Genomic DNA, 14,984 nt, shown 5'->3' with positions numbered 1-14,984 from the left:
TCATTCCACTGGCAGCCAGTCAACTTTGGTTCGCAAAGACTGTGCTAAGAAACAGCTAGCATGGATCTGTCTAAAGACAACAAAATTCACATGGCCAAACCACTAAAGCTCAATAATCGATATGGATCTGTCTGGAGTTATGTTCTAAGTGAGTTACACTTTGGCTTTTGTATAGACTGAACAAACAAGTTACAATGTATTAATAAGCAAGCTTTAGAGGTATAGACATATTTCCTTACTGTCAGACCTAGTCTCAGTCTAGATGTTTCCTCAGTTCCAGTTTTTCTGTTAGACTAACAGTCTCTTGACTGTAGATTCACAAATAACTAAACTAATATTACTTGGTAATATCAGGTATTGAAGTAAATAAAATGAATGTGTATTTCCTAAAATTTTCAACTGATTCTTTTAAAGGTAAAGCACGATAAATGAGTTCATTTGCATAATGAATACAGATGCTTTCATACAGGGCAAAAGCTATTACTGAACGGTTTAATGAGTTTGAAAATGATTCAGTCTTTCAGTCTCTAGATCTCAATCCAAGACAACACATTGGAGATCATATGGATATAGTTCTCCACCACAATCATTCAAACACCAACTGAGAAAGAATATATTTATCTAATGATGATATCTAATAATGGCTATCTATGTTTAATTACAACTTATGTTATTTTATCCTTCAGTTCATTTGTATACAGTTTAAAAAGATGTACTTTTGGCCCACTTGACAATTTGTCAAAACACAGGTAACTTAATTGCTATTTCCAGAGTGCAGGATAGATGATGAAAATTTGCTTTTCAGCCAATATGGACAAGGAAACATGTTTGAAAGAGTATAAAGGACCTTCTAATTGTCATTTCTTCCTGTACAACAACAAGACTTTACAGTATGTATTTATTAAGGGGAAAATGTCATCAATCAGCGTTTTAAAATTCTAAAATCAAGTCAAACTTTTGCTTCCTTTGCCATCCAATGCTATCATGCCATTATCACTCTTTCAGATAGCAGCATAATCATTTTGTTCAATGTTAGCCTGTCAGTCATCTTTCAAGGACAGCTGTCACTTTTTGTGAGTGATGTCAATATCTATATTTTTTAAATGAAACACTTCAAATTATCAGCATCTGCTGAAATAGTCTGACAGCACTTAAAAACTCTTTGAAACTTCAAATCTGTGTATTTGACCGAGGCCTCTCTGCACTGGAGCTCCAATTCTCCAACATCTCGCCATGTAAAATTTACATCTCTATCTATGCCACAGGGCCCCGACACAGTAGCCTGGCCAAGGAGGGAGGGACAGACTGAAAGAAAGAGATAGAGAGAGAGAGACAGAGAGAGAGAGAGAGAGAGAGAGAGAGAGAGAGAGAAAGAGAGACATTTCAAGAAATTTCATCATTTAGGCTAGAAGGCGTTTTGGAGGTGAGGTATGTGTGGTTGAACAGAAAGCTGGACTAACCTGTGAATGTGACCCTGTCCTGTGTGGGGAGGAGAGGTAAGGTCACACTCACAGGTTAGCCCAGCCTTCTATTTAACCACCTCACAGTTACTTCAGAGGCTACAGGTGACCTTGTTTCCCATACAAAGAGTGAGGAGAAAAGGTTCGGGACTCTCCCTCTTGTCTCAACAGAAATGCTATGATTCATTTAAAGCTGTGACACATAGGTAAGGACAATTGATGCCTCATATTAGAGAAACACCCCGTAAAGACTAATTATCCCACATTGGCTGGTTAAACAGCTTTTACACAGTAATCTGCCTAAAATCGTAATAACACCATCAGTAATTGAATACGAAAGGGAAAGCTCAGGATCTTTTTTCCATCTGTGGCGGATTAATAATGGTTCATTAGTAATAGTATTAATTAAAACGTGTCTACTGGAGGACAGCGAGGTAAAAAGGTGAGGAAGAGGAGGGAGTAGCTGCTCCTGCATCTCGTCATCTGATCTTTACTGCTTTAATTCCTGTGTAACGCAACTTTAATCAGAAAAGTGGGTGAGCGATTGTAATTTTGTAATGAGCTCATTAAAATCTGTTTACACAGGCACAAGAAGGCATCAGTTGAGTTATCACCTAGGTTTGTGGTTTGAGGCTTATTTAAATACACTGAAACCAGATTGTTCAGTTAGTTCTGGTGGCAAAGCATTGCTATCATGCAGAGTAATTAATCAGTGTTATAGGTGCATTCCGACAGGTGACTGTCCAAAATCACTCAGAAACAGATACAAAGGATATGTGGATGGACATTTTAACAATATTAATACATCTGGACTATTTAAAACAAAAAAACTCTTGATTGATCTGCTGAAGAAAAAGCTTTTACAGTAACGTCACATTCACTGCAGTAAATTTCAAGCCAAGAGATCCCCTGCATACAACTACCTTGCCTTGTCCTGTAAAACCCACCTTTTTATCTTATAAAAACTATCAGAAAACCGAAATCATCACAAACAGCACTGCATTAGTACACAGAGAGCACAAACTGACACCACAAGTGCAACCACAACACATACAGATGAGCATATAAACACAGACGTTCACACACAGACAAAACCAAGCCAGCTTTGTAATCCAAATCAAAGATGCAAACGGTGAAGCAGTACCTTCCACTCACGCAGAGCTTCATCCTAGAGACCGAGAGATAAAAATCCTCCCGCCTCAGCCTTGCCGGAGATGGAGAAAACCCCCTCTAAATGCAATCTCGATCGGCTTACCCAGCTCTCGTTAAAGCTCAGAGAAACCCCAACACATGCACACCCCACCACCACTGCTGCCGCCACTACCAACACCACGCCACTCCAACAGCAGCAGCAGCAGTAGCAGTAGCTGAGGCAGGAGGAAAGACAGAGAGCGAGTGAGGGAGAGAGACTGTGCCAGAGCAGAAAGACAGAGAGGGAGAGTGGGAGGGAAGGAGCTTAAAGGAAGAAGACAGGGAGAACGCGGGGGTGGGAAAGATATGTACGGAAGAGAGAGGGAAATGGAGAGGGGGGGAGAGAGGGAGAAGCTTACCTGACAGTGTCTATGTTGTTCATCTCTTCGTCAGGAACCTTAAGAAAATGACAGCATGTTAGTGGAGGGGACCCATCATACTGGCTCAGGAGCTGCCAAGTAGAGCACTACTGCAGCACACACACACTCGTCCACAAGAAAAATGAAATATACATATTCAGCAGGCACATTCACTGTTTCCCTCTGTTTTTGTTTATGCCCCCGCCCTTCTGTCTTCTGTGCTCCTTCATTTGCTCCATCCCCTCTTCCCTTCCACTCCTTCCTGTGAGAAAGCCCATCCAATGCTCAGCACTGGGATGTCTACATCTATGCATACTTGAGGTGAGAAGAGAACAATCACATCATGCCGAGAGTGTGAGAGGAGAGAGTGAGAAGGAGAGGGAGGGAGGGAGGGAGGGAGGGAGGAGGGAGGGAGGGAGGGAACCTCCATTGCAGCCAGACTGCAGATACATGGCAAGCACCCCCCATGAGGGATACTGGCAGCAACTGGGCATCTCTGCCGAGGTGCTGAATCGGAGAGAAGGAGCAAAGATGGAGACGGGGAGGGGAGGATGTGGTAAGAGAGAAGCAGAAGACAGGGGGGGGAACAGGTGGTTCAATCTGTTGAATCTTACATCTCCAGTCTCAGGCAGTTAGCGAGAATACGTTATGTACAAGTGTGCTGCTGGCCCTTTCTCTGAAGGAGATGAATTATCCATCAACATGAGACTATTCCCCCTCAATTCGAATCTTCATTCAGATTTGGGATGCACGCCCAATTGAGGTTGGCATCCATGGTGCTATAGTGTCATCTTTCATGATCTTGGAATGTTACGAAGAGGGTTTAACCTTTTGATGATAGGGGAGGGGTTTCATGCATGTTCTTGTCGTGTCAGTAATGAAGGAAGCAATCTCTAGCATCAGTGAGAAACATGACTAGATCAGCATACCAACAAATGGCACCAATAAGTAGGGGAATGCCTAATGAATTTAGTTTGCATCTTCATCTAGGGCAGAGCAGAACAGAATGCTGTAAAGAATGCTTTGTTACTGCACTCACACAAGTCCTTGTACTTGTGCAAGGAGGTGAAACTTTGCAGCAACACACAGACGCTCACACTACACTGAGATGAACACCAACAGGCTCACATGCCTGCCTCTCAGCCCCCACACCACCCACCTTTTTTCAAGCAGTTGCTAAGGTGACGGTAAAGGCTGAATTTTAATCAGACAATAAATTAAGGCAATGTGATCTTCTCCTTTATTATTTAATGGCAGTGGCACTGATTTTAAAGATCTGCCTAGTATATTTTGCCTTTTTGAGAGAAACAATGACAGTCTGCTAATCAGACTAATCACATGTTCATGGAAGCTTTATGTTGTCCAGGGAATGTAAAACATAGGAATATTCGAGCTGAACGATGCACTTTTATACATTCTAGTGAGTTGAGCAATGTGTATTTTGAAGCAAGATAATCAAAGCCAGATGGATTAACATCTAGCATCGAGATGGATGTCATGCTGAGACTGCAAATACCCTCACTTCTAATGCAGTAACTTCTGACTGAGCCTTCAGGTTTGTCCTTCTGTGAAATGCACACTGCCGCTATAAGCCTGTGGAAACACCAGTTGCTATTCCCAAAGAAAACAGTTGTTTAAACAGGTTCTCTGCTTCCATAGCCATTTTAGCAAGGTTATTTCTCAAGCTGATGGATGTCACAAAATAAATGTGAGTGAGTGGGCTGAGTCAGTAAATGACAGCATTGTCCAGCTGAGACTGTTTGTGTGGAGGAGTTGCTGATGGGTAGAATGCTAATAAGCACTCCCATAGAAGCATGTTCACTGGTCAGCATTAAGAGGCACTCCTGTGAAGACTCACCGACACACCATCATCTAGGCACAAGGAGAACATGTCAAGTCAGAATGATCGCAGGAAGGCCAGGATAAGAAGCAGGGATCTTCTAGCTGCAAGACGAAAGTGCTAACCACCAAGCCACTGTGCAGCCTTACTTTAAATTGATTTAAGACTTTTCTTTATCCCAGCAAAACTCACACAACTTGGAAACCATATGCTTTCAACACAACACTGACATAGCATCACCTTTTAAAAGATGACTAGTTAAAACACTTAAAAATGTATATTTTTATGCTTATAACAACTGTTTTGCTTAAAATAACTGCTTGCCACAACCAAAACTGATGCTGACAGGAGCAGAGAGAGTGAACCTAAGTTTGATTGCTTTTGCGAGGACAAACAGACTTAAAAACAGTTTCTTTCCGAGAGCCATCACCACCCTTAACTCTCACAGGTCTCACACAAAGCCAACAACATAGTACATCTGTGCAATATACACCACTGTCTCATTCACTGCTATTTATATTCACTCCGTTATTTATCTCTGTTATTTATACTGTATATATGTAAATAGAGTGTTTTTTGCACTACTTTAAGATTTCCTTGCACTGTAAAGGAGAAGCTCTACAATCTCGTTATACATTGTATAATGACAATAAAGAATATTCTATTCTATTCTATTCTATTCTATTCTAAAGCTCATGCTACTATTATTTTATTCATATCTGGAAATGGATTAAATGTGTATGTGACCATGAGAATACCATCACCCAAATCTCTAGATTTATTTACAGCACCAAACAGGAGACAACCAAAGTTAACAATTAGCTAATGAATGCAGTGAAAACTGTTCCTCATTTGGTGACCAGAAACACAACACTTCAACATAAAAGGTGTCAGTGTGGCACTTACAGCTTATTTCTGCTGCCCCCAAGTGGGTAAAAACTTGATAATGCAGGTTTCAAAAAGCTACAATCTAAGAATAACTGAAGGCAAATGTAGCAATCTGTAATCTATAATGCCCTCATATATGTATACTAGCATATGAGGGGATAGTGGCATCAATGTCTATGTGTGCATGTTTTCTTGTGCAGGCTGTGAAAACAATTTTCCCTCGTTGGACAATAAAGATGTCTTCCATATTCTTCTTTATATATCTTGTGTTAATTTTTGATTGTCAAAACCCCATTGACTACATTAGACAAAGAAGTTGCAACTTTATTATGTGCCCATTTTTCCTGTACCTCTTTACTCTTTGAATAATAAAGAAATATCAAGAAAAGCTCATTCAAATCGTGCAAAGACTTGATTTATGCAGCTATCACTTCAAACTCTCTGAGAAACAATTTCCGCTCCAATCATAACATATGTTCAGAGCCTTGCTTTGATTAAAGACTGGGACGACTTTCATCACTCACCATGTTGATGCCTCTGGGCAGAGACACAGATCTGTAGGGGTATCTGGGGAAGTCACGACGAAACTCAGGACGGAAATTCTTCATCTCAAATCCTTGACAGAATTGTGGAGGAGGTGGGATCAAGTTAACCTCGTCTATTTCCAGCTTTGGCGGTGTTTCTGCTTTTACCTCGTGGCCCTGTTTCTCATCGCCCCTTCTCACAGTGTCAATGTCCGTCTCTAGATATTTTTTCTGTGCCAGGTCAGGGGAAGTCTGTTCTTCTGGAGTCTTCTGCTGCTGGGCCATTGAGCAGAGTAGCCTGGAGCTCACAACACTGACCTGGTCTTCAGGCTGATCTGGGTTTCTGGCGGTGAAGCCAGAGGGAGACACTGGTTTTCCAAATGCCTGCAGGCTGTTTGGGTCAAGCACATTGGACGTTACCTCATCTAGGAACTGTGAAAACTTCAGCTTGGTGTCGATCTTTTCCTCCAGCAGCCACTGTACTTTTACACTGTTAACGCTGGTATGGGTTTGTGTAGAGCCCCTCCCCTGATGCAGTGTGTTATGACAGCTGCCTCCTCCCTGCTCCACCTGTGGATAAGCACTGCAATGAGGCCCCCTGGAAGGATGTGCTGTTAGCTTCCCCAGCCCTCTCACTTCTCTGAGTCGAGTTTGAAAAGCCTCCTGGCTCTGCTTCTTGATGCAGCTGTGCAGGAGGCTGGTCACCCCAGAGCCCCAGCTGTTCAGGCTGCCTGTGCCCTCACTGCTGCTCCTGCTGCCTCCTGGGCTGCTACAGGGGACACTGGGGCTGGATGGCTGGCTTGGGGAGGACTGGTTAGAAGACAGGCCTATCAATTCCTTCAGCCAGACCTGATCCCCATTAAATGTGGGACCAGTGGGACTAAAGGAACCCCAAGCTTTTGGGGATGGCTGAGCCTGCTTTGCTGCATCTGTCTGGGAGAGGAAGCAGGCTGCTCTGTTTGTCCAATCCATTGACTTGAGTCTGGTCTGCATGGATGTGTCCTCTCTCTAATTGCAGCAACTAGCAAATGATCCATGGTCTAGCGGATAGCTCTGATTTTAAAGAGTTCTACCCCAAACCTGTGTCATTACTACACAAGCCTGACCTGAAAATGATCCAATACATTTCACTCTAGGCTGAACAGATGGCCTCCTTTAGTGCCAGGATAACCCCCTGCTACGTCGGGCAAGGTCATCCATACTCTGAGTCAAACACTGTGAAAATCACAGCTTCTCTGCTGGTAATCTGCAGAAGCTCCAGGTTTGAGTGGGAATTTTAATACAAGCCAAGCACGTGTCTTTGCTAGTTGAGCAGCGCTTACTCGGGGAGTGCAGTTCTTAATTAGAAGGTCTATTGATAGCTGAGCAGGCAAAGCTTTTTCCAGGTCAGTGCTTGTAGAATAGCAGTGATCGAACAGAGCACATGGCAGCTGACACACACAGACACACACACACAGACACACACACACACACACACACACACACACACACACACACACACACACACACACACACACACACACACACACACACACTGATGGACAGGCTTGTTCAGTAATGGATTACAGTAATCACATCAATATCTCTCATTAACAAAACAGTGCTGCTTTTGAAAACAAACTAAGGCAGACTGGATGTTTTGAAATGGAGATTTTCTATCGTGGAGTACTGCCTAAGAACAGATACAAATTTTGTGAAAATTGGAAATTGTTTCTCAGCATACAATTTCACTGTTTTAATGGATCAATACCACTCTCATGTCTGTGAGTGAAGAGCTAGAGCCAGAAGGCAGTTAGCCTGCCTAGTATAAAGATTGGCACCAGGGTGAAGCAGGCTCTGGCTCTCCTTCCCAACAATGTCAAAACAGTACTTTATTGAAATTTGCCATAATCTACAGGGTAAAACAGCGTAACTGCATGGTCCTATAAGAACAACAAAAATCTAAATGTATTAAATAATATTGTTCTCATCAATAATTTCACAATTGAAAGTCTATTTCTGTATCAAGCATATAATAAATCTTCTCTTATTTGTCAAAATCACCTTAATCCATTGTTCACCAAGACACGTAAGTTTTTTGGTTGTAACTTTTTGTTACAGCTCTTCACTTGCCAGCTCTAAGTGTATTTCCCCAAATTTGAACTATTTCTTCAAAATAAATTCTTATTTTGAACATGAAAGCAAAGAAATCCAAAAATTATGTTCAACTCATTATTTGATACAGTCTTGTAGTATAGTAAATGAATCTGTTGGCCACGGCTGTTGTTGAATACGTTGTTTCCCATTTTGTAGTGTTACTGTATCTTCTTCTAAATCTCAGTTTATCATTTCTTGATATCCATGCCAACTGTAGCACTCCTTTCCCATACCGAAGCATGTACTCGTATGGGCATACTGTAGCTGTAATGTTCATCAATATTGAAACGGTTACATAACTGCATCAATAACACCTCTGTTAGACTGTGCATGAAAGCAGTGGAAGAGATTGAATCTGGCAAGTGAGTGGCAGCAGTTAGAGAGAAATAAAATACCACCAAGAGGGGTTGTGGGCAGTCTCCTAAAAGTGAAATCCGCATCCAAAACAGATGGTAAAAATAACACAACTGTATAGAAAATTTCACATTTTCCATCATTTAATTTTTTAAATCATCCATCCATCCATTCATCCATCCATCCATTATCTATACACTGCCTAATCCTCATTAGGGTCAAGGGGGGCTGGAGTCTATCCCGGCTGGCTTATGGGCTACACATAGAGACAAACATGCACAATCACATTCACACCTGGACAATTTAGAATTATCAATTAACCTCAGTATGTTTTTAGACTGTGGGAAGAAGCTGTAGTACCCTGAGAAAACCCACACATGAACAGGGAGAACATGCAAACTCCATCCATCCCAAGTTTAGACCTGGACGTGAACTGGGATCTTCTAGCTGTGATTCAACGATGCTAACCACCGAGTCACTGTGTAGCCATTTATAAATCATCATAATTTATAAATCATATTAAATATAATCATCTAATTTGATGTGTGAGCATAGAACACAGAGTACATCTTCAGCTTGTCCTGCCTGCATTGTATTTCCTATACAGATATCAGCTTGGATCTGGCAGGGATAATATACTGTACAGTGCATCTTGTCATGTAAGAGCCAGACTGTTTGGGTCTCCAGGGGTATCATTAGTGCCGCATTCAATATGTAGAATTTTAGCCATGACTGGATGGCCAGCTGTGCGCATGCGTTCCTTTAGCCTTGGGCCCCACACGCTGCCTACAGCTACAGTCCATCTGACTCACCCATGGGACCACCCTGTCTGGAGCATGGAGGAGCACCAAGCCTTCTGAACAGACATATCTATATCATTTTCTCTTTGCTCCATCCCCCTTTTTTACACCCCCTCTCCGTTGTGCTGCCATTTCTCACCATTTTCAGACTTTCCAGACAGGTTCAGGCCTCCTCTATGATGAATGTCCCTAATAATCTCTTTTCAATCTCAGGAGGAGGAGATGGGTGGGGGCCAATTTAGAAGTATCGCCCTGATGGGAGCGACAGTCAGACCATGACTGCCCAGGGGTAAAGGTGCTGAAATGGATTCCTGCTACAAGCACAGAGGTGGAGATAATTGTTGATGCTTGCTTGCTCAGTGGTTGCACTCTGCTTTCCCTAGTTGACTAGTTGTGTTGCTGCCTGCCAGGGCTGAGACTCTGCAGGGGCCACATTCTGTGTCCCTCACTAAGCCTGCAGAGCACCCTAAATGCCACAGCTGATCAGCTTTGGACAATAAGCAGTATGGCTGTCACGCTCAGCTGTTACTATGGCAGTGTGTTTTGCCTGTTGTCCCCATCAGATCAGAAACTGCTCTCCCATCTGTCCACACAGTCACATGGTAAACACTAGCTGGAAAGAAATTAAATTCTTCTCCAAAGGACAAAAGCCAGTTTAATGGAATTGAAAAAAAACAACAAAAAAAAAAACATACAACATACACAACCGTTCAAAAGTTTGGGGTCACTTAGAAATGCCTTTATTATTGAAGAAAAGCATTTGTTGTTCAATGAAGATAACATTAAATGAGTCAGAAATATAGTCTAGACATTGTTAATGTGGCAAATGACTATTCCAGCTGGAAACAGCTGATTTTTAATGGAATATCTACATAGAGGTGCAGAGGCCCATTTCCAGCAACCATCACTTCTGTGTTCTAATGCTACATTGTGTTAGCTAATGGTGTTGAAAGGCTAATTGATGATTAGAAAACCCTTGTGCAATTCTGTTAGAACATAAATTAAAGTGTGAGTTTTCATGGAAAACATGAAATTGCCTGGGCGACCCCAAACTTTTGAACGGTAGTGCGCATTAGAAGTGGCAGCAACAAAGAGCAGGCCATTCATACAGGCCAGAAAAATCTAAAATGCTGAAAGAAGAAGTAGTTGTGAAATTCCACGCATCACTATTAAATCTTTTTTTTTTTTTACCCTAAAGTGTGATAAAATGTGTCAGTGAAATAAAAGCTTGTATGAGAGCATCAGGAAACCCAACCTAAAACATTCAGCAATTTCTATCAGTAAGGTCACTGCCTCCATCTGGTACTCGGTTTTTCAGAGCAACAGAAACAGCAGTGACTGATTTCAGATTGTTAGAAACACTTTCAGAGGGTCACGTGATGGTAGCGAGGTGATCACAGCATTTTGGTCTGAGCTCTGCGCCACTTGGCTGTATAAACTCATTTATCCTGTTTTCAACCGGACATGGGAGCTATTTTTGTTTTGAGTGTCGCATGTTATGTCTTTAGAATGCTTTTGGCCGCAGTCCTTCGACAATATGGGAAGAACCCGAGTGAACAAAGACAAGAAGGACGCGCTCTCTGAACCCGAAGAAGGCTCTCCAGATTGTGACCAGGCCGATTCTGACATCTCTGACGGACTGGACTCAGCTCTCGCTAAGGCTCTCAGTCTCATAACGGCTAACATTATAAAAATGATTGATGAAAAACTTAACCCTCTGGCCGTGACTATTAACAAACATGCTGTGGAGCTCCGGTCTGCCGGTGTTCCATTTTAACTGGTGATCAGATTAACTGGCGATAGTTGCCGTCTCCAGATGTTTCGTCCGCAGATTCATCACGATCAGATCTGGCTGTACGTGAAACGAAGATACTAGAAAAAGAAGACCTCACCGAAAAATGTCGGCATCACTACTTAATAAAGTCTATATCCATGTAAATATCACCTACAGACAATAAAAAGAAATGTGCTATTCAAAATTTTAAAAAACACATTTTTCAAGAATGGTGAGAGGATTCGAAACCACGTTATCCAGCAGTAAAATTACGAGACCGCAGTCTTACTCATCGTGCCATCTATCAGTCCAACAAACATCCCGCTTCATCCACACAGATCTTTGTCATTCTGTCAGGTGTTTAACACCTGGTAATTGTTCAGGAATCACGCCCAGGTTAACACGCCCAGGTTAACTGGGGATAGTCACAACTTAATACAGCCTGTCTGGTTAATAACGAGACACAAAACAAATTATTGTCTCACCAAGAAAACCCACAACATAGAAGCACGTCCACTGTGGTGTTGTGTGTTAGTCTACGTTCAGTGGAACGGATCCAGAGCAGAACTTCAGGTTCAACTCGGGTTTGTTCTCAGAAACACTCAGACCCTCGGCAGCTTCCCATCATAATAACATGCAGCAGAACATTAGCTTGATCTGATAAAATACATCGGAACAAACTGAGACCACATTGTCAAAACTACTCAGTCAGAAAACAATGAAAACACATTCAGTCATCCACGTCCTAACTGTCATTTCAGAGCACGTTAACCGCTAAAAGTTAAATACACAAACACACAAAGGTAAATTAGCTCTATGACTCCTTGACCTGCATAAATATACGCTATATTGCCAAAAGTATTCACTCACCCATCCAAATACTCAGAATCAGGTGTTTCAATCACTTCCATGGCCACAGGTGTATAAAATCAAGCACCTAGGCATGCAGACTGCTTTTACAAACATTTGTGAAAGAATGGGTCGCTCTCAGGAGCTCAGTGAATTCCAGTGTGGAACTGTGATAGGATGCCATCTGTGCAACAAATCCAGTCGTGACATTTCCTCACTCCTAAATATTCCACAGTCAACTGTCAGTTGTATTATAAGAAAGAGGAAGTGTGTGGGAACGACAGCAACTCAGCCACAAAGTGGTAGGCCACGTAAACTGACGGAGCGGGGTCAGCGGATGCTGAGGTGCATAGTGCGAAGAGGTCGCCAACTTTCTGCAGTCAATCGCTACAGACCTTTAAACTTCATGTGGCCTTCAGATTAGCTCAAGAACAGTGCTTCAGCAGAGAGCTTCATGGAATGGGTTTCCATGGCCGAGCAGCTGCATCCAAGCCATACATCACCAAGTGCAATGCAAAGCGTGGGATGCAGTCGTGTAAAGCACACCACCACTGGACTCTAGAGCAGTAGAGACGCCTTCTCTGGAGTGACAAATCGCGTTTCTCCATCTGGCAATCTGATGGACGAGTCTGGGTTTGGTGGTTGCCAGGAGAACCATACTTGTCGGACTGCATTGTGCCAAGTGTAAAGTTTGGTGAAGAGGGGATTATGGTGTGGGGTTGTTTTTCAGGAGCTGGGCTTGGCCCCTTAGTTCCAGTGAAAGGAACTCTGAATGCTTCAGCATACCAAGACATTTTGGACAATTCCATGCTCCCAACTTTGTGGGAACAGTTTGGAGCTGGCCCCTTCCTCTTCCAACATGACTGTGCACCAGTGCACAAAGCAAGGTCCATAAAGACATGGATGACAGAGTCTGGTGTGGATGAACTTGACTGGCCTGCACAGAGTCCTGACCTCAACCCGATAGAACACCTTTGGGATGAATTAGAGCGGAGACTGAGATCCAGGCCTTCTGGTCCAACATCAGTGTGTGACCTCACAAATACGCTTCTGGAAGAATGGTCAAAAATTCCCATAAACACACTCCTAAACCTTGTGGACAGCCTTCCCAGAAGAGTTGAAGCTGTTATAGCTGCAAAGGGTGGACCGACGTCATATTGAACCCTATGGATTAGGAATGAGATGTCACTTACGTTCATATGCGAGTTAAGGCAGGTGAGCGAATACTTTTGGCAATATAGTGTAAATATTTGTAATGTTATGAAACAAAAAGCCCTGTCAGTGCAGCCCTCTCCATGCAGCCCTATCCGTGCAGGGTATGTCTGCAGACATACCCTTCTCGGATAAACTCCCACCAGGTGAAAATGAACATTCTGCCCTGATTGCTGTACCCACTGCAAATGATCCCTATTCTTTTATCAAACAGGGTTGTTAAGGTGCTGGAAGGCTGGTTAATTGCTTTTATCTGGAGCAAAAGGAAACCCGGACTCAAGATGACAAAACTTCAGATGGCTGGTTCTGATGGTGGTTTAGATGTTCCTAATGTGAGACTATATCAGCTTGCAGCTCACCTATGGATGATAGCTGACTGGCTTAAGCAAGATTCAGCCTCCATTTCGATTGATGTAGAGTTCTCTCAGTCCAAATATCCCCTGTTTAACTTATTATTTGTGAATAATTCTGATGTGATTAAGAAGCTCTGTATTAATCCCATCACTTTAAGCACAGTTAAAGCTTGGAGATCCATTCGCATCATAGAGGGTCGTGTCCACCCAACATCTCCTCTTGCTCCTAGTTTGGGCGGCCCGGACTTCCTGCCAGGCTGCCTAGATCAAGGATTCAGAACTTGATATACTTGTGGGTTGACAAAACTGGGAGACTTGTTTGCTGGCCAGACTTTGCTCTCCTTTCAGCAGTTACAGCAGCGATATGGCCTACACATGAGTGAGTTCTTCAGATATCTACAAATCAGACACTTTGTTGTAAAAGACGCAACTCTGACAACTAATAGTGCTGTCTTCTCAGATGTCTAGGAAATGTATTAGTATTTTCTACAAGGCACTGATTTCCAATCTACCTCTAACCTCCCAGTCCACCAAGGAAGCTTGGGAGAGAGACCTGGGCATCTCTATAGATGACACAGCCTGGCAGGAAGTATGGGCACACGCTATGGATATATCTGTTAGTAACCAGGCCAGATCTATTCAGTTTAGGATTGTGCATCGCGTCCATATTACACCTGTTCTCAAAAACAAACTGGACTCTAACTCCTCCCCACTGTGTTGGAAATGTAACATGGAGACTGTTAGGTTTTCTCTGAGGCTCAGGCGCAGGAAAGAGAAGGAGTTGAGCAGTGGCAGATTCAATGGTTTATTTACAACAAGAAAAAAACACAAGACTCCAACTCCCAACGGAAGTGTGTTCCCACAAAGGGGAAACGGAAACAGTAACAACTACTGAGAACTACAGGGCCTCTAGTGGCTGGAAGACTAAAAAAAGAGTATTTATCAACAAGAGAACTGACCCACGGCAGGTAATACCTGGGCAGGAGAGAGAAAACAACTAAGACTGTATGCCTACAAGAATTTCCTAACTAAAGAGCGATTATGCTCACACGGATCTCAGAACATGAAACTAGAAGTCAGCAAAAACAGTTACTTCTATGAAACAAGATTTGCTCTAAGAAAAATACAAGAACTAGAGAACTATCCGCAATAAACCAAAACTAGATCAACTAGAAATCTGGAGATTACATTACTCCACAACTTAGAATGAACCAGAAAACTTTATACAAACCTACGATAATAAT

The 14,984-nt window shown here is 42.6% G+C and overlaps 1 protein-coding gene across 1 annotated transcript in view; it reads right to left on the bottom strand.

The window, feature by feature from the left end:
- Positions 1-7,270, bottom strand: part of si:dkey-174m14.3 (uncharacterized protein LOC563117 homolog) — a 35,934-nt gene extending 28,664 nt beyond the window's left edge. Inside the window, exons 1-2 of the mRNA XM_035958076.2 lie at positions 6,263-7,270; positions 3,011-3,048 (exon numbers count right to left, since the gene is read on the bottom strand). Coding sequence (XP_035813969.2) covers positions 3,011-3,048; positions 6,263-7,255 — 1,031 coding nt within the window. The 5' untranslated portion in view covers positions 7,256-7,270. The remainder of the gene's footprint in view (positions 1-3,010; positions 3,049-6,262) is intronic.
- Between the last annotated feature and the right edge of the window lie 7,714 nt (positions 7,271-14,984).

Source organism: Amphiprion ocellaris, chromosome 12 (assembly GCF_022539595.1).
Source record: "Amphiprion ocellaris isolate individual 3 ecotype Okinawa chromosome 12, ASM2253959v1, whole genome shotgun sequence".
In the NCBI taxonomy this organism is placed as follows: domain Eukaryota; kingdom Metazoa; phylum Chordata; class Actinopteri; family Pomacentridae; genus Amphiprion; species Amphiprion ocellaris.
The sequence above is the reverse complement of the archived record's forward strand: the minus strand, read 5'-3'. Positions and strand labels throughout refer to the sequence as shown.